Source organism: Heterodontus francisci, chromosome 39 (genome assembly GCF_036365525.1).
Source record: "Heterodontus francisci isolate sHetFra1 chromosome 39, sHetFra1.hap1, whole genome shotgun sequence".
NCBI classification, from domain to species: domain Eukaryota; kingdom Metazoa; phylum Chordata; class Chondrichthyes; order Heterodontiformes; family Heterodontidae; genus Heterodontus; species Heterodontus francisci.
Genome location: NC_090409.1, coordinates 37,976,646 through 38,001,807, shown reverse-complemented (window position 1 = coordinate 38,001,807; position 25,162 = coordinate 37,976,646). Strand labels below are relative to the sequence as shown.

The 25,162-nt window shown below is 42.3% G+C and overlaps 1 protein-coding gene across 1 annotated transcript; it reads left to right on the top strand.

Annotated features, from left to right (window-relative positions):
- The first annotated feature begins 646 nt into the window (after positions 1 to 646).
- Positions 647 to 23,977, top strand: LOC137352942 (histone-lysine N-methyltransferase PRDM9-like). The gene is made up of 9 exons (XM_068018801.1): positions 647 to 766; positions 1,565 to 1,678; positions 4,972 to 5,042; positions 8,119 to 8,284; positions 8,542 to 8,679; positions 13,152 to 13,423; positions 18,681 to 18,748; positions 19,529 to 19,719; positions 22,407 to 23,977. Exons 1-9 carry the CDS (start codon positions 670 to 672, stop codon positions 23,525 to 23,527), a joined length of 2,238 nt encoding a protein of 745 aa, XP_067874902.1. The 5' UTR covers positions 647 to 669; the 3' UTR covers positions 23,528 to 23,977.
- Positions 23,978 to 25,162: the final 1,185 nt, after the last annotated feature.

Sequence of the window (25,162 nt, the reverse complement as noted above, 5' to 3'; positions counted from 1 at the left end):
GGATATTAAGTGATATGAGATTCAAAGGGTAGACCCTGCCAAAGTGAACTACATGACCGAGCTTGCTCAATGGCCTATTCCTGCGTTCCTTGAAAGTATCAGACCAAACTTCAGCATGATGTTGAGTGTATGTGGATAATGAGAGGAAGAATAATTTAGAAACGGGATGGTGCGTGGGAGCATTTTGAGCAATTTAGTTCTTTTTATTTTAGTTCATGAGTGTGGGCCTTGCTGTGTAAGCCAGTAGTAATTGCCCGTCCCTAATTGCCCTTGAGAAGGTGGGGACGTGCCCCCTTCTTGAACTGCTGCAGTCTGTGTGATGAAGGTGCTCCCACAGTGCTGTTAAGAAGGGAGTTGCTGCAGTGCATCTTTTGCCTTTCCAGGCATCCCCTGGAACATATTCGCACCAACCCGAATTGTAGAAGGTCCTGGGAGACAATTTCCTTCATGACGTTGCAACATCATGGTGCGACGATATTATTGGCTGCCAATAATGTCTGGTTGTGCCAGCCCATTCAAGTAGTGGAGAGGATAATTTTTAAAAGATTGGCAAATCTGACAGCACAGCAGAGTGCGAGCTTTTGAAGATTACAGATCTAATACCTAAATGTATCAGTAATGACATTCATTTTATTTCTCCAGATTCTAGAGAAGCTTAAAGAGATTGCCATGTATCTTTCCAATGCTGAATGGGCGGAACTAAGCGAATGGGTAGAATTCCACTGTAAGAAGCTGCAGCAAAACTACAAAACCCTGCTTGCAATAGGTTTGTTCCAAATCTGTTATTTTCTTGCTTGCAACATTTCTTCCTCTCTGGTTCATACTCGCATACAATACTTCCAATTTACACTCAAGTAGATATTCTCCTCATGTAGTTTGACATTATGGCCGGGATATTCCATTTCACCACTTCTAGCACACATTAGGAATGAATATCTGGAAATTCAGCAACCCCAGCCTGCAATTCGCTGAATATAAATGTAACAGTTGTGAAATCACAGACTGAGGATTCACAATTTCCCAATAAGCGCTCCTTGTGTGTGTCAGGTCCGCTGAAGCAAAAAATCCTGTCTGAGGTGGAGAACACCATAGATGGTCCTGATCTCACCTGACTATCACACGTATATTTTTTTGTGTCATAAGAACAATTCCTATTGTGCCTGTGTGGCGTTCCCTCACTATCTTTGCAAAACCACAGATTGACTACCATGAAATACTAAATGAAGAATAAAAATAGTAAATTTAGGATTGCAGGAGGTCATAGGGTCATTTACAGTACAGAAAGAGGCCATTCAGCCCATGGAGTCCATGCCGGGTGAACTCTGCATCTCAGATGCCATCAATGACCTTCCTTTCCCTCGGTCCTGAGAGTGACCATCAGCTGTCAGAAATGTAAAGCTCCTTCCTTTGGACTTTCCCCTAACCCCTGACCCTCTGCATTGCTTTTATCTGATATTATTCTAAAATGGTTCGATTCAACAGATAATTTACATCAGTAAATGAAGCCAAGCTAAATGCAGGCAATTATTAACTGCAGGTGATTGGAATATTTTAATTTTCACAGGGTTGGATGTACCATTCATGTCAAAGTGTAGCAGGGAGCACCGACCCCGTGTTTATATTTCTTCCGACTCAAATGAGGATTGGACGCCTAAGCCTCTTGCAAAAAACCAACCACGTAAACTGGATATGTTTTCTTTGTTGAAATATTAAAAGTACTTTTTTTAAAAACCTGATTTCAACCAATTTGGCCAGTAGCCAGTACATAGTTTTTGTCAGGAGACAGTTACTTTGAAGTTTTGAAGAGATGGAAAGATGATATTATGGACAGGTGGTTAGTGGTGTGGGTAACTTTGACTTCTCACCTCCCAACTGACTGTAATAGTGTTTTTTTAAAAATGGTGAGTTAGTTCCTGAGTGTTTTTAAGGTCAAATAAACAGAACAATGACAGGTTTTCTTGTAGCTTTTAAAAAAAGGAAGGTTAAATTTTATTTAAACAGTAAAACCGAATTTGTTCACCCACTCACTCATTCACATGCACATTCATACACAAGCATGGAGAGAAAAAGACTAGGATTCAATTCAAGTTGAACGTGATGTAAGAGTTCATGGTTTACAGAAACCTGTTCAATCATCTCAGGAATAACGTCTTTTCAAAGGTGTAGGCCTGGATGTTTGTAGTAGTGAACTTTATTGTGAAAGTGCTTCCATTTTTGAATATTTATTTGAGGACTCGTGTTTTAGAATTGTGGAGATGGCTTCATTTGAGACTGAAGTGATTCCAAGGATGCTTGCCTTTTTATTTAAAGGTCACTGGAAGTCACATGTCTTCAGCTAAGTAAACAGTAGGTGCCTTCTGACTATGGGAGTTGTTTACAGAGAAGTGACATGTCAAGATTTATGGTGGTCAGGAGTTGGTTTCATTTTGAATACTGTTTTGAGTCAGTTGGGAGTCAGCCTGCGAGAGGCCTGTGTGAGTATGTTGGGCTAATTTTCTCCACCTGTCTGAGAAACCCTGCGAATCCAGTGTGTGAAAGCTGAAACACGATACCGCATTTCTCCTAGAAAGCCTGTCACATTAATCCTCAACACTGCCTGAAAACAACTTCTCTAGAATGATCCCAGTGACAGCCGTCTACGCATATTTGGGACACCAGAATAAAAGGACAACTGATATCATTCCATATTTTCTCCTTTTCCTTCAAGAATTAACAAGTATTTGGCCAAAGTATTCTTTTTTGTCTTTTTTAAAGAGATCTGCAGAGAACATGTCTTTTTTTTTAACTGGTGTGTGTTTATGTCTGTGTGAGTATGTTGGGCTAAGGTAGAAGGGAACTTTCATCTTTCAATCTGTGTGTTAATGTTTTGTATCTTGACTGAATATGTCTTGTTTTATAATAAGTTGATAATTTTGTTGTTTAAAGAAACCTCTTTGGTAGAGTTTATTCTGAAATAAAAAATAGAAGATATAATTGGCTGTATTGATAATTGAGTACACATTTAAATATATGTTGTGACCTGTGGAGAGAAGTGGAACTAGAGAAAGACAGTGTACTCCTCTATGCACCAAGTTGAAGTATAGTATCAGCAGCAGGGCTTCTTCCTTGTGCTAGACTGGTCATTTTAATATTTGCAGGACTTGATGTGCCATTTATCTCAAGGTGTACATGGGGCACCCACCCTGTGTGTCTCTTGTGACTCAGATGAGGATTGAATGCCTAAACGTCCTGCCAAGAACCCCCACGTAAATTGGATGTACTTCCTTTGTTGCAATATTAAAAGTACTTCTTTTCAAAAACCTGATTATAACCAGTTTGGCTAGTGGCTAGTACATCATTTTTGTAATTAGGCAGTTACTTTGAAGTTTTGAAGAGCTGGAAAGGTAACTAAATTGTATGATCACATGTTACCTTATATTTGTGTACATTTACCTTTCTATCTTTTATCTTGTTATGGCCAGGTGGGTGATGGCATGGCTTGTTCCCACCGTTCATCTCCCAACTGATCACAGCAAGTCTTTTTGTTACTAGTATTTTAACCCCTTGTATTTTTTTTTGCCAAATAAATAGACAGGTTTTCTCGTAGGTATAACAAAGATAACTATTTTTTAACAAATCTGGAAATGATCACAACACCACTCACGCCAGCATACCACATGCACTTTCAAGAGAAGATAGATAGAAAACTACAGAGTAAGAGGTGTTCAAAGTTCAGGTTGTCAAAGTCTGTTGTTTCAAGAATAACCTGTGGGATCCCCTTCGGAAGGTGAATTTTTGAGATTGCAGACCTGTTTGCTGGGTGTCTGGTGATCGTTGGGCTATTGCAGTCTTCTGGTGATTCACTTTGGGTTGAAGATTGTGCTGATGTCTTAGGCCAGTTGTCACCAGTAGAGAAGTCATTTTTGCAAAGATACTTCCTTGTTTCCTCTGTAGCTAACTTTATAGACTTGTCTCAGCAAGGTTCAACTGTGTTGACTGGAAATGATCTTTCTCTTTTAGCCTTGCTGGAATTCAAAATGGCTTTTTTGTTATTGTGCTGTGAGAGCTGAGGACAGACCAGACTGATGTCTCTAGTGCTGCCCTGAAAAGACTCCCTTTGTTCCTCAAAACAATTACCTTTTATGGTGAATTTTTACAAGGGTTGGTTTTGCCCATGTGGCTTCATGGCTGTATAATGGCCTTGATGATGGCCCCATTTTGAGGTGATGAGGCTGGTTCACACTCCAATGTAATGGAGGTTATTCAGAGATGAGAAATCTGCAAAAGGTCATGTCTTATTGTGTTTGAGTTTAGCTCACATCCAGTTGTGATTTATTTATTTTCTTTAGAGATACAACACTGAAACAGGCCCTTTGGCCCACCAAGTCTGTGCTGACCATCAACCACCCATTTATACCAATCCTACATTCCTACCACATCCCCTACTACCTACCTATACTAGGGGCAATTTATAATGGCCAATTTACCTATCAACCTGCAAGTCTTTGGCTGTGGGAGGAAACCAGAGCACCTGGTAGAAACCCACGCAGTTACAGGGAGAACTTGCAAACTCCACACAGGCAGTACCCAGAACTGAACCTGGGTCACTGGAGATGTGAGGCTGCGGTGCTAACCACTGTGCTGCCAATCTGTTGCATTTCCATGCAGATGGTGCTTAATTGGTTTTCAGTTTTAATAAACACTGATGTGGATTTGAGTGCAAAAGATGCTGAGGGCCATGTGTCTTGTTCTCCATTTTGTTGACAGCACATGTACTAGTCTCTTTAAAATTGTTCCAATTTTTTTATATCTCCAGTTCGGTTCTGTATTTCCATCGCTGCACTTCTTGGAGTGTGACAATCTACATGATGTATTGGTTCTTGATTGGGCCTGAATAAACTTGATATTTTTAGAATTGTCATGCTGTTAACATAAATAAATTGAAATCTGAGATTACCTCAATCAATACTGACATATTTCTTTTTGCTTAAGAGGTGAGATTCTTTAAGTCTCTCTTTATGAATGAAGATACCAAGGAGACTAAGAAAGAGAACACCAGAAAGGTAATTCAGTGGGAACAGAAATTCTTATTAGACAAGCTGGAAACAATCTGTTCGATAATCATGGCAGACCTGTTAGCATTTGAGAAGCAGAGTTAACGTTTCGGGTCAGTGACCCTTCTTTGAAGAAGGGTCACTGACCCGAAACGTTAACTCTGCTTCTCTTTCCACAGATGCTGCCAGACCTGCTGAGTGAATCCAGCATTTCTTGTTTTTTTTTCAGATTTCCAGCATCCGCAGTATTTTGCTTTTATGTTAGCATTTGAACAAGTCTTACTCTTTGAGATGCAAATTAACCAGCTACACACCTCCAGCATTCTCTGCCTTTATTTCAAACTATCAGCAATCCATTTTTGTTTTTAATTTGCAGCATATGGTCCCCGGTAACTTGGTCTTATTAGTACAAATATTTCTTACTTGCTTACTTGTCCTATTTGAATGTAACGAGCTGGAGGTTTTGTATGTGAACTCTTCTTAATGTTGTTTGTGCATAAATACTCAATCAGCATCCCAAAAACTGTGAATAGCAGCAGCTTGAAATATTTACAAGTTGATCAGAATTTGGACTTAAACTTTTTATGTTTCCCATGAGGCTCCATAGTGTGAATCTAACTGGTTCAGAAAGACAAATCCATTTGGTCACTGCTGCAGCACTAAGTTCTCAAAGTGGCCAGGCTGTAACTAGGGTCCCTGCTCTGGATTGCTACATTTTGAGCTTTTCTGGAAAAGTGTGAGTACTCTTGGAAAGAACTATGATAAATCTGTGCTTTGGTGCCTATTTTTTATTCTTCAGTGAGATGTGGGTGTCATTGGCAAGGCCAGCATTTGTTGCCCATCCCTAATTGCCCTTGGGAAGGTGCTGGTGAACTGTCTTCTTGAACTGCTGCAGTCCATCTGTTGTAGGTACACCCACAATGCTTTGACGGAGGATGTTCTAGGTTTTTGACCCAGCGACAGTGAAGGAACGGTGATATAGGTCCAAGGCAGGATGATGTGTGACTTGGAGGGGTAATTGCAGGTAGTGGTGATCCCATGTTACTGCTGCCCTTGTCCTTCTAGGTTGTCCAGATCGCGGGTTTAGGAGGTGCTGTTGAAGAAGCCTTGGCGAGTTGCTGCAGTGCATCTTATATATGGTAACTGCTGCCACTGTGTGTCGGTGGCGAAGGGAGTGAATGTTGAAGGTGGTGGATGGGGTGCCGATCAAGCGGGCTGCCTTTGTCCTGGATGGTGTCGAGCTTCTTAAGTGCTGATGAAGCTGCACTCATCCAAGAAAGTGGGGAGTATTCCATTATACTCCTGGCTTGTGCCTTGTAGATGGTGGACAGGGTTTGGCAAGGCAGGAGATGAGTTATGCACCGGAGAATTCCCAGCCTCTGACCTACTCTTGTAGCCTCAATATTTATTTGGCTGGTCAAGTTAAGTTACTGTTCAATGGTAATCCTCCAAGGATGTTGGTGGTGGGGAATTCGGGGATGGTAATGCCATTAAATGTCAAGGAGAGATGGTTAGATTCTCTCTTGTTGGAGATGATCGTTGCCCGGAACTTGGGTGGCACGAATGTTACTTGCCACTTATCAGCCCAAGTCTCCTGAGACTTGAGTTGCCTTCCAATATTTTCTGTGTAGACGCATGGACGAGGCAGTGGAGGATAATTAGTGCCTATAGAACCGTACTTCAATTCCTTCAGGAAAGCCGGGAGATTACAGGAAAAGCAAGCGTGATATCTGATAGGTACAGATTCATACACTTAATTCCTTATCTCTAATTTTGTTTTTGCCTTGTAAATTCCTGTGTACAGTCTTCAGAAACACAGCTGGCGGAGTGTATGTGCTAAAGTCAGGAAAGCTAATTCAATGTTCAACAGAATGAAGATCTGTGTTACCAATGCTTGTATACCTCAGGTGGAATTCAATGTTAGTTTTAGGAAACTATTGAATATTGCCTGTCTTTTCAAGATGATTCGTGGTGTGGGAAGACGAAAGGTGAAGTAGTAAATAACGTGTTGAAACTCCTCCTCTTCTCATTTTTCTAAAGGCATTGATTAACAAGTAGAGATGCTGCCTTCATCTGCGCTGAATTAATGGGCAGCCTTGTCGACATTTGCTCAATGGCTGTTCTTCATGTTTTAGGCTCTTCATTGTTGGAAATGGTTACTGTACACAGACACACACGTTTCCAGATTTTAATTTTATGGAGGCGACGGGGGTCTCAGCAGCCGGCTGGATAGCTGGTGAGAGACCTGAGTTACCTCCTTTGGGGAAGGCCTGCCAAGGGACGAGCCAATCAGGCTCTTGAGAGGCCATCAGCAAGCCTTTCCCAGGATCAGAACTCAGGGGACAGGATGTTTTGCCCACTTAAAGCTGCCAGCCAATCTGAGGAGGGATGTAGGGGGAGTTGGCAGCAAGGGCAGGAGAGTGGCTCTCAGCAGGCTACCTCCTTTGAAATGCCGGATCCGTCGATCAGGCAATTAATGTGTTTGAATGAGGGACCCCGCACCCCCCCCCCCACCACCTGCACCCCCCCCCCCCACACCCCCAGGGAGTCCACGAGCAATCCTGCACTGGTTTGCATGTCGTGCTCCACCAGCCGCTGGGTTAATACCAGCTCCCATGGGAAGAGACCCATAATTGAGCATTAATTGCTCTTTAACGGCCTCAATTGGTGGTGGGACAAGAAGGATGTCCGTGGGCCAATTAAATGGCCTCCCCACCTCCAAACTCGCCACAGGGGGAGAGCAGAAAATACTGCCCGTGATGACTCGTTAGCAATCAGTGGAAATCCTTGCAAAATGGTGCTGAGATTATTTCTAATGGGTTTTTACACATTTGCTGTGATCAGCAAACTCAAAGCAGAAGTACAGTATCAAATATTGGAACGATCTGAAAAACGTGCATTATCTTGGGGAATTACTGCATTTTCCCACTTGGGTAGTTGGTTACCTTTGTTTATTAAATATCCTTTAAAAACTAATAGAGAGGAAACATAGATAAATGCTTTAAGTTGTACATAATTCCTTGAGCAATATTCTCCAATTGAGGAGTCACGAGGTACAGTTTTACTCTTATATTCTGCATTTCAGAAGCAAAAAGCCTCATCACCGATTGTGTCCCATTCAGAAGAAGATAAAGATAAAGGTTTCAGGGGCTTCACTGAGGACACTCCCTCAGTTATGGAAGAGACAGTTTCAGTTAAAAAGATCAACAGAGAAACAAGTACCTTGGCTTGTGAAAGTAAAACCAATAAAGGTATTTGTCCAGAAATTAAAGGATTCAATTGAAGTAATTCTATTAGAATAACTGAGGTTATTGCAATTAGGAAGAGATACTTTATGTTGATGGTGTGACCACTACAGAAGTCATTCAGGACAGACGAAAGCAATGTCCTGCAGTATTGTGAAAATACCTCAGCATCTACTGTTCAAGCAAAAACAAACATTGCAAGAGATAATATTACAATTAATTGGTTCACTTTTTGTTCATGATCTTTTTGATATATTCCACAGTTGTCTGTACTGGAAAGGTTTTGGAGTCAGCAAATGAAGAAACAACCAAAGAGACTGAAAGTAGAAGATACAGTTTGAGAAAAAGAGAGAGAAAAGTTTACGCTGAAGAAAGGGAACTTTGTGATGATGATTACCTGTGTATGTGCAAAGTAATATATCCATTTCCTCAGGGCAAGAAGAATTTATTGGGAGGGTTGATATGATGACACAGTCCTTGGTAGGCCAGTGCATTTGTGGAGCAGTACAACATGGCATAGTGGGAGGAGAGGAGTGCAGCCTTGTGTTTGCCAACAAACTGGCACTGATTATTATCCCCAATCAACTGATGAAAATTCTGAAATCTTGTAATAAAATAGATTGGGACTTTCCGTAATTGTAAACGAATGGCCCCTGATTATGGGAAATACCTGTCCCTTGTCTATTTTAGACAATGCATTTCATTGCATTCATTCAATTACTGAAAACAATTGATTCTGCTTATGTGCAAGTGGGAATGTGGCTTACATGTGTGAAACTTAAACAGAATGGGGTTATTACTAAGTATTTTACTATTGCCACACTGCAAATAATAAACAAGGGATGGTGGAGATGTGTACTGAGCAATAATGGCATATAGCAATGAGGTGTTGGGGGTACTGTAATCTTTCTGGATGGATGAATGACATTGCATCAAATGGCCTTCATCCTCCATAGTTATCCCTGAATTTTGCTCTATGTTGTATTACAGCAGGATTCATTCACTGGCTGTTTGCCTCCGTACATTCCAAATGTGGAAGCCATTTGGCCCAGTACACTTGTGTTGGTTTTCTGAAAGAGCTATTGACTTCCCTTTGATAAATTATGATGGATTCTGCGACCAGCACTGTTACTGGGAGGGCATTCTGAGTTCTGATAATTTGCTGCATGAAAAGCCCCTGACCTCTCCTTGTGTCCATTGTCTTAACTCTTTCCTACCAGCACCTTGTGGGTGAGTCACGTGATGTAGTGGATTCTCTCAGCAGAGGCAAAATCAACTGTGATGAGTGGACAAGAGTTATAAACAAGTTATACACAAGACATAGTTCACATGGCCTTATTGAGAAAACAAAATGCTCAAGAATCCTGGGACAATTCTGAGATGAACAATGCTCATTTCCCTATCGTGGCAAATCTTATACAGGCTCAGCACCATTTTCTCAAGAGCAATTTGGGATGCGCAATAAATGTTTGCCAGCGAAGTCCTCATCCCATGAATGAATATGAAAAAGTCATAATGTCTGTCCTGTCCAAGGATGGTGCAGTTTCCGGAGCTTTGGACTCCCCTTGCAGAGTGACCCGTTGGAAGATTGTGTTGGTTCTTCTGGTACTTGCCACAGGGGCCTTTCAAATTCCAGTTGGTGGCATGGCTCTTGAAAACCCAGTAACTGGTGGTAGAGATATTAGTGGCATAAGAGAAAATTTGTATCCAGCAAAACGCTACAGGATTTTATCGAGGTCTTTTGCCCACCATGTCTGCGTTATACTTTAATTGTATGTGATGTGCTTGTCCTGTAATCTTGTCCTTGCTTCAGGGTTTGTGAAACTTGACTGTTTCCATGTACCCTCACAATATATATTGCAGGGTAAGGTAGAAGGAAGACACGCCCTGAGATCTCAATATAGGAAAGGGTCTTCTGAAGCACATCCTTCTATTGCATTGTCCCTTGCTGGCGTGTCAATTTTGTTTTATTCATTCATGGGATATGGATGTCACTGGCTAGGCCAGCATTTATTGCCTATTTTGTCTCTGACATGTTGATCATGACACTTGGAATCCATTAGCTCCTGTAAGGTTCAATTTATTTCTCTCAAGATAGCAAATTCATGAGCATGCCACAGTGAGTTACATGCCTCAATTGAACCTGCCACCACCACACTCTCAGGCAGTGCATTTTAGATGTCAACCACTGGCTGCGTGAAAAAGTTTTTTCTTATGTCCCTATTGCTTCTTTTACCAATTACCTTAAATCTATGTCCTCCTGTTCTTGATCCTTCCACCAGTGGCAACAGTTCTCTCTCCAGAACCCTCATGATTTTGAATACCTCTATCAAATCTCCACTCAATCTTCTCCAAAGAAAACAGTCCTAACTTCTCCAATATAATAAAATAAAAGCAAAATACTGCAGATGCTGGAAATCTGAAATAAAACCAAATAAGTGCTGGAAATACTCAGCAGGTCTGGCAGCATCTGTGGAGAGAGAAGCAACGTTAACATTTCGGGTCAGTGACCTTTCTTCAGAACTTGAAGCGTTTTTTGGTTTTATTCCCAATGTTAGGACCAGGTGAGAAAGAGGTCTAGGGGTCCCTTTCAGCCTTCACCTGGTCTTACTGTAACAGGGTTTTATTTTTTAACCACATCGTGTTTTAGCTCCCCCTTGGTGAATCCTTGTTCACCGCTTTCCAATTATAGGGCAAAGAAACCAGCACAACAGGCTTTCACAGGTTTAAAGAAGAAAAGTGAAATGTTATTAAACTTAAACTCTAATTCAGTTAACGCCTATGGATACACGACTTGCCCACACTAGCATGCACACGCGATACATGCAGATAGAGACAGAAAAGAGCAGAAGAAAAATAAAGTGGAAAAGTTTGAGGCAATATCCGAAGAGTTGTTGTCACGGTTCTTGGAGCTCACAGCAGAGTCCTTGATTGTAGGTAGACCTTGCTTTTTGTTGGGGCCCTGTATTCTTCTTAAACCTTGTTCATTGCAGGAGACCTTTCTCTCTTGGGGTTCATGTGTCTTCCGTGGGTTTTGGAGTTCCATGAGGAAGAGATGGGAGCAGACAGACAGACAGGAGGTTTTCTTCAATTCAGGAGCATTCTGCCTTTTGTCAGTCTCTCAGTTCAAAACTCTGCAACAGCCAGTTAGTCATGTGACTAACAGGTCTGACCACGTCTGTTTGTGGATTGAATTGGAGCAGGGAATAGATCCTTTGTCTACAAGCACTGTCTGTTAATATGAAAAAATGTTTTCCCAGCTAGTTGCCTGGCAACCCTTGTCACAGACTTTCTCTTTTTCCAAGTAACAATTTGAAATTTAATGTCCATGTGGCAAAATTAATGTGCCTCATTCTTGGCAGGTTGGGGCCTGCATGACACTGTATTCTCCAATCTATCCAGTAACTAAAGTTCTTCATCCCTGGAACCATTCTCGTGAATTTTCCCTGCACTGTCTCTAATGCCTTCTCATCTTTCCTAAATTGTGGCAAACAATACTTCAGTTGAGGCCAAACCAGTGTTTGAGACATGTTAAACAGAACTTCCGTGTTTTTGTACGCTATGCCCCTAATAATGAAGCTTCGGATGCTTTATGCTTTATTAACCACTCTATCAACCTGTCCTTCCACCATCATGTCTTATGCACAGATACACCTAGGTCCCTCTGTTCTTGCACCCACTTTCGAATTTAACCTTTTATTTTATATTGTCTCTGCATTCTTACTACCAAAATGAATCAGTTCACACTTCTCTGCATTAAATTTCATCTGCCACTTGTCTACCCATTCCACTAACCTATCTATGTCCTTTTGAAGTTAACATTATTCTCCAAGTTTCATATCAACTACAAATTTTGAGATTGTGCCCTATATGCCAAGGTGTAGATCATTAATCTATATTTCATTATATTAATATAACTTCATTCAAATAATGAGGAAGGTATAACCTATAGGAAGTAATGTCCGATTGTCTATTACATGTATGATCTTAACGCTTCTTTGAAATTCAGCCTCCATGGACAGTAATTCTCTTGCTGTCCACTCATAATCTTAGCATGCCTTTGAGATACTGTTGCCAGTTTTTGCATTGCTGCTGTTCCTTGAGGTCAGTGTTACCTTCTTGGTGTAAAGAACTGAACATGTCGCCCAGAACAAACCCTTGTATATAACAGAGTAGGGGAAGGCCTGATTGGCACTGGATGTAATTTTCGTAAAGGGAAGGTGCCCCAGGTGTTTTCTGCAGCTGATAGATCACAGTAGATCACATTCTACTTGTATGTGCAGACTGAATTGCAATCAAACGATGGGGGAGATCAAATCTATGACAGATAATCTATCCTTTCTCAGTACTAGCCTCCTTCACCTTCATGAACACCGAATAATGAACTGAAATAAAAACAGACAATGTTGGAAATACACAGCGGGTCTGGCAGCATTTGTGGAGAGAGAAAAAGAGTTAACTTTTCAGGTCAATGATCCTTCATCAGAACTGGTAAAAGTCAGAAATCTAATAGGTTTTAAGTAGGTCAAAAGGTGGAAGGTGGAAAATGAACAGAAGGGAAGGTTTGTGATCTGGTGGAAGATGGGAGACATTAAATGACAAAAGAGCAAGCCAAAGGGTAATGGGACAAATAAAGAAACAAAAAATGTGTGCAGAGGAGGTGTGAATGGCAGGGTAATTGACAGCTGCCATCTTGAAGAAAAAACAAGAATAAAAAAGAAAAATAAGATTAAAGCTGATATATGCAAAGGAAAGGAGTCAAAATGGGGGCATGGCTTACGGTCTGAAAGTGTTGAATTCAGTGTTGAGTCCTGAAAGCTGTAGAGTGAACTGAGACACTGATCCATCTTTCGTTTTATATCTTATGTGATAGTTTGTGAAGACTGCAAGACATTTTTTATTGAAGAATGCCCTGTACATGGTCCTCCGGTGTTCATAGAGGACACGGTTATCGAATTCAGTCGACCAGACAGAGCACGTTTGACCCTTCCAGAGGGTCTCAGCATTGCGACTTCAAAAATTCGAAAAGCTGGTCTTGGTGTATGGAATGAAGGGAAGGTTATTCCCAAAGGTGTTCACTTTGGACCCTATGAAGGAGTAACATCAAATGAAGAAGCTGCTGCTGTCAGTGGGTATTCGTGGGTGGTAAGTGACAACCATAGTTATCAAGTTTGTTATTTGTTTTTTAAAAAGTCAGGACTTATTTGAATGTAACAGTTTAAAGTTATTTAACATTTCTATTCCTGGTTGCTACTCAGTGAATCCTATCTGTAAATAGACAGCATTGAAGACAGAATCAGGCTTCGCTGTAATGCCTCTTGTATTCAACTAACTTGCCAACTGACAGAATTGTTCACAAGTGAAGAATGGATTCCTCAGTGTGTTCATTGTAGGTCTGGGCGGCAGCGATGGAACTACTCGAACATGAATTATCACCAACAGGAAGCAAGAAAGCAAACAAGCTTCTATCAGACTAGAATCCACCAAATGTCATGACAGAAGAAATAATTTCAAAATCATGCCACCAACTCCCCACCACTCCCTGCACCGCCCCCAGACCAAAGATATATCCAAGTTAACAATTCCTTCCCCAAAGCTGATAGCGTCAGTGTTGAGAGAAAAATCACACACTTCACACAGACAAAACTCCTCTCCCTCTTCTGAGTGGTAGGGAAACTATTGGAAAAAATTCTGAGGGACAGGATTAATCTCCACTTGGAGAGGCACGGATTAATCAGGGATCGTCAGTATGGCTTTGTCAGGGGGAGATGGTGTCTAACTAACTTGATGAATTTTTCGAGGCAGTGACTAGATGTGTAGATGAGGGTAAAGCAGTTGATGTAGTCTACATGGACTTCAGTAAGGTTTTTGATAAGGTCCTGCATAGGAGATTGGTTAAGAAGGTAAGAGTCCATGGGACCCAGGGCAATTTGGCAAATTGGATCCAAAATTGGCTTAGTGGCAGGAGGCAGAGGGTGATGGTCGAGGGTTGTTTTTGTGAGTGGAATCCTGTGACCAGTGGTGTACCGCAGGGATTGGTACTGGGACCCTTGCTGTTTGTAGTGTTCATTAATGATTTAGACCTAAATATAGGAGGTATGGAGCATTTCTGACGTCAGAAATGCTCCATCCATCAATATTGGCGACCACGCTCTGGAAGTGGTTCAAGAGTTCACCTACCTAGGCTTAACTATCACCAGTAACCTGTCCCTAGATGCAGAAATCAACAAGCGCATGGGAAAGGCTTCCACTGCTATGTCCAGACTGGCCAAGAGAGTGTGGGAAAATGGCGCACTGACACGGAACACAAAAGTCCGAGTGTATCAAGCCTGTGTCCTAAGTACCTTGCTCTATGGCAGCGAGGCCTGGACAACGTATGTCAGCCAAGAGCGATGTCTCAATTCATTCCATCTTTGCTGCCTCCGGAGAATACTTGGCATCAGGTGGCAGGACCGTATCTCCAACACAGAAGTCCTCGAGACAGCCAACATTCCCAGCTTATACACACTACTGAGTCAGCAGCGCTTGAGATGGCTTGGCCATGTGAGCGGCATGGAAGATGGCAGGATCCCCAAAGACACATTGTACAGCGAGCTCGCCACTGGTATCCGACCCACTGGCCGTCCATGTCTCCACTTTAAAGACGTCTGCAAACGCGACATGAAGTCCTGTGACATTGATCACAAGTCGTGGGAGTCAGTTGCCAGCGTTCGCCAGAGCTGGCGGACAGCCATAAAGGCGGAGCTAAAGTGTGGCGAGTCGAAAAGACTTAGCAGTTGGCAGGAAAAAAGACAGAAGCGCAAGGGGAGAGCCAACTGTGTAACAGCCCCGACAAACAAATTTTTCTGCAGCACCTGTGGAAGAGCCTGTCACTCTAGAATTGGCCTTTATAGCCACTCCAAGCGCTGCTCCACACATCACTGACCACCTCCAGGTGCTTATCCATTGTCTCTCGAGATAAGGAGGCCAAAGATAGGAGGTATGATCAGTAAATTCGCACAAAAATTGGTGGTGCCATTAATAGTGAGGAGGAAAGCCTTAGATTACAGGACCATATAGATGGGCTGGTAAGATGGATGGAGCAGAGGCAAATGGAATTTAATCCTGAGATGTGTGAGGTGATGCATTTTGGGAGGACTAACAAGGCAAGGGAATATACAATGGATGGTAGGGCCCTAGGAAGTACAGAGGGTCAGAGGGACCTTGGTGTACTTGTCCATAGATCACTGAAGGCAGCAGCACAGGTAGATAAGGTGGTTAGGAAGGCATATGGGATACTTGCTTTCATTAGCTGAGGCATAGAATATAAGAGCAGGGAGGTTATGATGGAGCTGTATAAAACGCTAGTTAGGCCACAGCTGGAGTACTGTATACATTTCTGGGCACTACACTGTAGGATGTGATGACACTGGAGAGGGAGCAGAAGAGATTTATCAGGATGTTGCCTGGGCTGGAGCAGTTCAGCTATGAAGACAGACTGAAAAGGCTAGGGTTGTTTTCCTTCGAGCAGAGAAGGCCGAGTGGGGACCTGACTGAGGTATACAAAATTATGAGGGGCATTGATAGGTTAGATAGGAAGAAACTTTTTCCCTTAACAGAGTGGTCAATAACCAGGGGGCATAGATTTAAGGTAAGGGGCAGGAGGTTTAGGGGGATTTGAGGAAACATTTTTTCTCCCAGAGGGTGTTTGGAATCTGGAAGGCATTGCCTGAAGCGGTGGTAGAGGCAGTAACCCTCACAACATTTAAGAATTACTTAAATGAGCACATGAAACGCCATAGCATTCAAGGCTACGGGCCAAGTGCTGGAAAATGGGATGAGAATGGTTAGGTGCTTGATGTCTGGCACAGACACGATGGGCCGAAGGGCCTGTTTCTTTGCTGTATAACTCTATGACTCTATGAGTCTAAATCAGACACGCCAAACCCTCAACTTTATATTAAAACTCTGCCAATCCCCTGCTCCCACCAGGGGCAGCATTGGCAGACAGAACCTCTGGCAAAATTCCTCAATAGAATTCCTTCCATCCAGCAGGTGAGCCAGACATTGATCTATCTGTCCCCTTTACTCTTCTATTCTCCCTCTCATTCCTCTTCTTTCTCCCTCTCTCCCATCCCTGTTCTCTATCTCTTCCCTGCTCACAATATTTAAGGTTGTTGATAGTGGCTTCGCACGCATTCGGAATTGTAGATTGTTTGGGGATCAGGATATTTTGGCCTTTGGCTGAGTTGAGGCTATCAGGGGTCTGTAGTTGGCGGATCGGTACATTGAGTGTTTTTAGAACAAAGCAGGCTTCTGATGGTTGGAATATGTGGAAAAGATCAGAACATGGCAGGGAGCATGGCCATTTTGACTTGATTCAGGAGCTTTCCGGAAACTGTTCAGCACCATTATTCTATTTTTGTAGTTCCTATGCCACATCATCTCAGTTCTAGCCAATTAGTTGATCTGGGCACTCTGATGCAAAGGTATAACCACAGAAAGCACGTAAGGGGATGGTTAGTTTTTACTAAAAATAAGTAGGAGCCCACTGCACTAGACACTTACAATTTGTGTTAAGCTCGATCACTGGCTAAGATAAAGAAAGAAAGAAGAACAGTACAGCACAGGAACAGGCCATTCGGCCCTTGCCTAAACTTGATGCTTGCCTAAACTAAAACCTTCTGCACTTCCGGGGACCGTATCCCACTATTCCCATCCTATTCATGTATTTGTCAAGATGCCTCTTAAATGTCGCCATCGTACCTGCTTCCACCATCTCCCCCGGCAGCAAGTTCCAGGCACCCACCACCCTCTGTGTAAAGAACTTGCCTCGCACATCCCCTCTAAACTTTGCCCCTCTCACCTTAAATCTATGTCCCCTAGTAACTGACTGTTCCACCCTGGGAAAAAGCTTCTGACTATCCACTCTGTCCGTGCCGCTCATAACTTTGTAAACCTTTATCATGTCGCCCCTCTACCTCCGTCGTTCCAATGAAAACAATCCGAGTTTATCCAACCTCTCCTCATAGCTAATGCCCTCCAGACCAGGCAACATGCTGGTAAACCTCTTCTGTACCCTCTCCAAAGCCTCCATGTCCTTCTGGTAGTGTGGCGACCAGAATTGCACGCAATATTCTAAATGTGGCCTAACTAAAGTTCTGTACAGCTGCAGCATGACTTGCCAATTTTTATACTCTATGCCCCGACCGATGAAGGCAAGCATGCCGTATGCCTTCTTGACTACCTTATCCACCTGCGTTGCCACTTTCAGTGACCTGTGGACCTGTACGCCCAGATCTCTCAGCCTGCCAGTACTCCTAAGGGTTCTGCCATTTACTGTATACTTCCCACCTGCATTAGACCTTCCAAAATGCATTACCTCACATTTGTCCGGATTAAACTCCATCTGCCATTTCTCCGCCCAAGTCTCCAACCGATCTATATCCTGCTGTATCCTCTGACAATCCTCATCACTATCCGCAACTCCACCAACCTCCGCAAACTTACTAATCATACCAGCTACATTTTCCTCCAAATCATTTATATATACTACAAAGAGCAAAGGTCCCAGCACTGATCCCTGCGGAATACCACTAGTCACATCTCTCCATTCAGAAAAGCACCCTTCCACTGCTACCCTCTGTCTTCTATGACCGAGCCAGTTCTGTATCCATCTTGCCAGCTCACCTCTGATCCCGTGTGACTTCACCTTTTGTACCAGTCTGCCATGAGCGACCTTGTCAAAGGCTTTACTGAAGTCTATATAGATAACATCCACTATCCTTCCTTCATCAATCATCTTTGTCACTTCCTCAAAAAACTCAATCAAATTAGTGAGACACGACCTCCCCTTCACAAAATCATGCTGTCTCTCGCTAATAAGTTCGTTTGTTTCCAAATAGGAGTAAATCCTGTCCCGAAGAATCCTCTCTAATAGTTTCCCTACCACTGATGTAAGGCTCATCGGCCTATAATTTCCTGGATTATCCTTGCTATCCTTCTTAAACAAAGGAACAACATTGGCTATTCTCCAGTCCTCTGGGACCTCACCTGTAGCCAATGAGGATGCAAAGATTTCTGTCAAGGCCCCAGCAATTTCTTCCCTTGCCTCCCTCAGTATTCTAGGGTAGATCCCATCAGGCCCTGGGGACTTATCTACCTTAATGTTTTGCAAGACACCCAACACCTCCTCCTTTTTGATAATGAGATGACTGAGACTATGTACACTCCCTTCCCTAGGCTCATCATCCACCAAGTCCTTCTCTTTGGTGAATACTGATGCAAAGTTCTCATTTAGCACCTCGCCCATTTCCTCTGGCTCCACTCATAGATTCCCTTCTCTGTCCTTGAGTGGGCGATAACGTTAATTGTTAAAAAATTTTATTAATCCAGTCCTTTTTACCAAAATACCTTTCTGCAGATCAGTAAAGCCAACAAGGATTTTGAATACATTGATGCAAAGGATGAATCTACATCAAATTGGATGAGGTAAGGGAAGACTGATATAATATTGTCGGAATTTGAGCGCCTGGTTCCCAACCAATCTCCCAGACCTGAATGATCACCCTTCACCCATTCATGTCTCTGCGGACTAACTGGACCGAATACCCCGGCTCACAATCTCTCCCTCCCTCCTCTACACTCTTCGCCTACAGCATGATGCCACAGGATTTCCTACTCAACAGCCAGACCCCTTCTCTCAATCTGTAAAGAAACAGCCTAGATCTACTACTGTGCACATCTCATGTCTAGTTTTGCAAAGCAGAGGCCCAAGAGTCTTTCAATTGCAACATGCACATAGTTCAGAAAGACTTTTTTGGGAGATGACGGGTGTTGTGCAGAGTGATGGGTTCCAAGGAAACATCCCTCCAGGGTACCCTTATTCCTTGACATGTGTTGATTTGGTGCCTGACATAAGGTTTGCTGCAAAGATGTGAGCGTATTCTTGGTATTCTTGAAGAGCAGGTGCATCAGCAGCACAGCTTGGAAAAGGGGAAACCCATATTTCCAGGCAACTCTGCCCCTCGGCAACAAGCCCTCTCCACCTTCCTGGAAATGTCAAGGCGATTATCTTTTGTGTCTACACTGAAGTGAGTGGTCTCCACTGAGTGTTCCCTTCTGACAGCGTGTTTAAAGTTGAAACTTGGCAATTTCTGGAGACAAGTCCTGTCATTCTAACACACTATACTATTATGTTTCTCATTCTGCATTCATACAACAACTAAAACTGAGATTTGGCCACTTCAGTATTTACTCATTATGTTCCAGATTTGTTAACTGTGCCAGAAAGGAGGAGGAGCAGAACCTTGTAGCTTTTCAGCACTGCGGCAAAATTTATTACAGGACCTGCAAGCCTGTTCCTCCTCGGTGTGAGCTGCTGGTCTGGTATGGTGATGAATATGCCAAGGAACTTGGAATCAAATGGACTGCAATGTGGATGGTAAAACAAGAACCAAAATGTAAGGATTCTGACCAAAATTGGGAACTTTAGCGAAATAATCATTTGTTTTCTGTTACAATATCTATGGTGACTGATAAAGTGTCACATAATGGACTTGTTAGCAGAATTGAAGTCCAGGGGTTAAAAGGGCAGTAGTAGCATGGACACGAAATTGGTTAAGAGACAGAAAGGAGAGAGTAGTGCTGAATGGAATGATTGTTTATAAGATTTTTTTGAGCAGGGGGTGGTGGGTGGGTAAGTGCAGAGAGGTATCCCCCCCATCAGTCAGTAATGGACCCCGGCTCTTTTTGATATATATTATTGACTGGGACTTGAGTATAGGGAACATCATTTCTATGTTTGTAGCTGACACAAGGATTGAAATGTGGTAAATAGTGAAGAGCAGAGTAGAAGACGTCAGGAAGACTTAGATAGACTGGTGCAATGGGAAGACACAGTGCCTGTAATTTAATGCAGAGAAGTGTGAGGAGAGGCAATGTAAATTAATTTTAAAGCAGGTGTAAGAACAGAGACCTGGAGATTCATATACTCAGATCTTTGAAGGTGGCAGCGCAAGCTGATAAGGCTTTTAATAATTAATAAAGGACCCTGGATTTCATAAAATAGAGGCATAGATTCCATAAACAAGAAAGTCATGGTAAAATTTTGTAAAACACTATTTAGGCCTCAGCTGGAGTATTGTGTCCTGTTCTGGACACCACATGTTAGAAAGGACGTCAAGGCCATGAAGAGCGTGCCGAGGAGATTTACCAGAATGATAACAGGGACTTCAGTTGTGTATAGAGTCTAAAGAAGCTGGGATTGTTCTCTTTAGTATCACCAAGGTTAAGGAGAGATTTAATAAAGGTGTCAAAATTATGCAGTATTTTGTTAGAGCAGATAGGGAGAAACTCTTTCCACTGGTAGGAGGTTTGTTATCCAGAAGACACAGATCATTGACAAAAGTGTCAGGGGAGGTGAGGAGAAATCTTTTCAGGCAGTGAGTTGTTATGATGTGCAGTGCACTGCCTGAAAGGGTGGTGGAAGCAGCTTCAATAATAACTTTGAAGATGGATATTTACTTGAAAAAGAAACAAATTGTAGGGCTATGGGGAGGAGTGGTAGCGATAGGAAAGCTCTTCAAAGAGCTGGCACAGCCTTCTCCTGTGCTGTATGATTGTGTGATAAATTGATTGTGTGACTTCTGTGTTGTGATAGGGTATAGAGAGCAGATGAAAGCTTGAGATGCAGCTAAGCTTTGTATGTGATTCAATGGGTCACAGTATCCCTATCTGGACAGTAGGTGAGGCGTTTCATTTGCCCTTTGTACTCTTGGACTGGGGAAAGGGTGAATTCAGCAACTGTTCCCTTTCCTGATCCTGCTACAGTGACTCTTTGGTGTATCAATTATCTTTGCTTGGTAGCACTGTTGTCTCTGAGATAAAGGTTGTACCCACAGGAGAATAGGAACTGAAGAGCTCCCTTAAAAATAATCCTTTTCAGGTGAAGAAAGAACAGCAGTCTTATATGTGCTTTTGATGTGTTGGTGGCGTTCCACAGCTCTTTACAGCCAATGAATTACATTTCGAAGTGCAATCACTGATATACGTAGGCAAATAGGACAGCACAGATTGCACACAGCAAGTTCCAACAACAGCAAAGAGATAATTAGTCTGATAATTGGTGGTGTTGGATGGTGGATAAATGTTTTCCAATACACCAGGGAATCCTCTTTCGCTTCTTACTGTTATGCTATGCGATTGTTGTTGTCCATCATAGCAAGCAGACAAGGACACAGTTTAGCACAGTTTGAAAGAGGACACCTCTGACAGTGCAGCATCTCCTCGGTACAGCACTGCAGTGTCAGCCTGGGTCACATACAGAACTCTCTAGATTGGGACATGAAACCACAGCCTCGGAGGTGAGAATGCTAACTACTGAGCCAAGGCTGACAGAGGTTATCGTACTTAGGGTCACAAAGGACAAAAACACATTTGCCCCCATACCTCCATTGAAACAGGGTTCCAGCCCAACCCACACTGAGACATTGTCCCCACAACCCTACACCTCCATTGAAACAGGGTTCCAGCTCCACCCACACTGAGACATTGCCCCCCAACCCTACACCTCCATTGAAACAGGGTTCCAGCCCCACCCACGCTGAGACATTGACCCCCACTCCACATCCATTTTTATGGCTTTTATAAACTTTGTATAGACTTTATAAACTTTTTATATGACTTTGTGTATCTTCATGTTATTAGAAAACTTACTTGGAGTAGCTCAAGTTGAATAACTGAGCATTTTTGAAGAAATAATGAACCTCATTGCACTGCCAAGGTCACTGGTAACTCCCAGACATTTCCCCAACTCTTTTATTTAACACTTGCTGTTTAATTTCCTCTTCCCTGTTTTAACAAAGCTGATTTTTACACTGGTTTGTAACAATTCCTGAAAGGGTATTGATATGTCCATTGTTCCTTGGAGGAGTTCAGAGACTGAATGCGTGAACCTTGAAACATTTGGTGATAGCATTCTTTAAATATGCAATGCCCTATTGATGATATTGCAATTCTTTTACAAGAGGAAGATATCAATGCACAAAATTAACATCCTAAGAGCCCTGGAAATAACCACAAATTGTACTTCCTAAAGAAATTTCTCAATGCTTCATTTCACTGACAATTTTCCTTCTTCTTTCTCCAGCAAGGCAACAGGTGCGTCGAGATGAGTGTCATCCTTGCCCTTATTGCAATGTTGCATTTACCACTTCAGATTTTCTTCAGAAGCACATCAGAAGACATCCTGAATCCTGTAGACAAATTTCAGCAGGACAATCTTTTCCTTCCAGGAAAAAAAATGTTTTGCAACATAAAAATGAGCAGGGTTCGTTCACACAATCTGTCCAGGAGAGGAAATTTATAAAATCAGGTAATCATCACCTACGGCAGCACATCCACATGGGAGAGAGGCAGTATAAATGTACTGAATGTGCAAAGAATTTCACACAGACAGAGAACTTCCATAACTACAAGTGGATCCACACAGGAGAGAGGCCATATAAATGTACTGAATGTGGAAAGAGTTTCACACAGACAGAGAACTTCCATAACTACAAGTGGATCCACACAGGAGAGACGCCACATAAATGTACTGAATGTGGAAAATGTTTCTCTGTGTTAAGGAGCCTCAAGAACCACCAGCAGATCCACACAGGAGAGAGGCCATATAAATGTACTGAATGTGGAAAGTGTTTCTCTGTGTTAAGGAGCCTCAAGAACCACCAGCGGATCCACACAGGAGAGAGGCCGTATAAATGTACTGAATGTGGAAAGAGTTTTACAGTGTCAGGGAGCCTCCATATACATCAGCGGATCCATACAGGAGAGAGGCCGTATAAATGTACTGAATGTGGGAAGAGTTTCACAGTGTCAGGGCACCTCCATATACACCAGCGGATCCACACAGGAGAGAGACCATATAAATGTACTGAATGTGGGAAGAGCTTCACAGCGTCAGGGCACCTCCATGTACACCAGCGGATCCACACAGGAGAGAGACCATATAAATGTATTGAATGCGGAAAGAGTTTCAGAGTTTCATGGCACCTCCATAAACACCAGCGGATCCACACCGGAGAGAGGCCATATGAATGTACTGAATGTGGAATGGGTTTCACAGTGTCAGACCACCTCCGGAGACACCAGCGGATCCACAACGGAGAGAGGCCGTATAAATGTACTGAATGTGGAGAGAGATTTTCATATATCTATCAGCTGAAAGCTCACACTTGTTCTGTCATTGTGGGGATGTCTGCGAAGATTTAGCAGCTTTAAAGTGCTACATGAGAAAATGTTTTGAAACATAATGAACAGTAACCAATTTATAATTGTAGTACTTGACTATTTCTTTCTATTTGACTGGCCTTGAATAATTACTAGTTATCTGAAACATTATTGTTGTCTTTTAACCTTTCACTCTGGATATTTTTGTGTGGATAGTGATGGAATATAAGGGTAAGTTCCATGATTCCTCACACCCAGTGACGTTTGGAGATTTGGGGCTATGTTGTTGCAGTCTAATGTCTGACCTTAGACTGCAACATAGCCGCAAATCTCACCCTGAAATTGTATCTTCAGAGTGGGATTTCAAAATGTTCCCTCTGATATAAACTGCAGAATGTGTTGAATCTGTTATTGTTTGTCGTACTGAGCTGTCACAGCCCCTTTATTCTGATGGTGAAAGGTCACTGGGATTGATGCTGTCAGGTTGCACCTACGTCAGTAAAGGTGCCCATCCCAAAATATACATTGGTAATAAAAATAGCAATTGAAAATATAATCACTTTGATTGTTGCCGCAAGTGATAAACTATTCAGTCCTATGGACTCACTACTCGCAGTTATATAAAAAGCACTTGAATGTCTACCTTAAAATCTGTGAGCTGGAGGCCTACGGACCCAGTGCAGGAAGGTGGGATCAAGCTGCGTAGCTCTTTATCAACTTGGCATGAACACGATGGGCCAAATGGCCTCCTTCTGTGTTGTACATTTTCTACGATTTCTATTATTTTCTCATACACCTGTTCCCCACATGCACATTTCATTATTTACCATGAGATTTCTTCAACAGACGATCAGTAAAATGCCATTACTGTAGTTTTCCAATTTTAATTAAATGTTGACAAAATTTTAAGCTGAATTTGATTTTAAAATTGAAGAGTTGAAACATGTAATATATTTGACACAGGCTAGACAGACAAAATGTGCTTTCATCTGTATTGCATTTAATTCCAAACAAACTGATCTGCATCTACATTGTCCAAGTAAAATCTATGTTGGTCAGTATTTTGAGCATTATTAAATAAGCAGTCGTCTTATCTGATTTATCGTCATTGTGCTGTTTTTTTAATGCTCATATATTTTTGCCTCGAACCACTTACAGATAGTGGTCGAGGACACAAGATAATGCTTTGTAATTCTGAGCCTGTGTTAAAGCGATGAGACGTGTGTAATACAACAGCAGGAAAGGATGTACCATCCAAATAAATTCCACAAGATCAATGCAACTCACAGGGCTCTGGTGTAATTTTAAACCAAGATAGTGCAACATGAGCGATTTAGGTCGAGCATTTGACCACTGCTTTAAATTCACTGAATACAACCAAATAAAATCAGTTGGCATCCTGGCCATACCCGGGGTCCTGGAACACCAGTGTTGAATAAACGGAGTGTGTAAACATAACCCAAAGGAATCAGATGCCACTGATGCTAACGCAATCTTGGAAACACTCAAAACACGACAGGTGTGTACTTGTGGCAAAGAAACACCCAACAAAATTCAGAGCAACAGCACAAGTTTCACTTGGTTACAAGTCACGTCACCTCACTCAGAATTCCATTATTGGTGGGGAGTTTGAGGAAATGATTATTTTAAGAATTATATTTCAATTTATACTGGAAT

Coding starts and splice junctions, on each gene's coding strand:
- LOC137352942 (XM_068018801.1), top strand. CDS start 670: ATGTATCTTTCCAATGCTGAATGGGCGGAACTAAGCGAATGGGTAGAA. Junction 767..1,564: donor CAAAACCCTGCTTGCAATAG/GTTTGTTCCAAA, acceptor TAATTTTCACAG/GGTTGGATGTACCATTCATG. Junction 8,285..8,541: donor TGAAAGTAAAACCAATAAAG/GTATTTGTCCAG, acceptor TATATTCCACAG/TTGTCTGTACTGGAAAGGTT.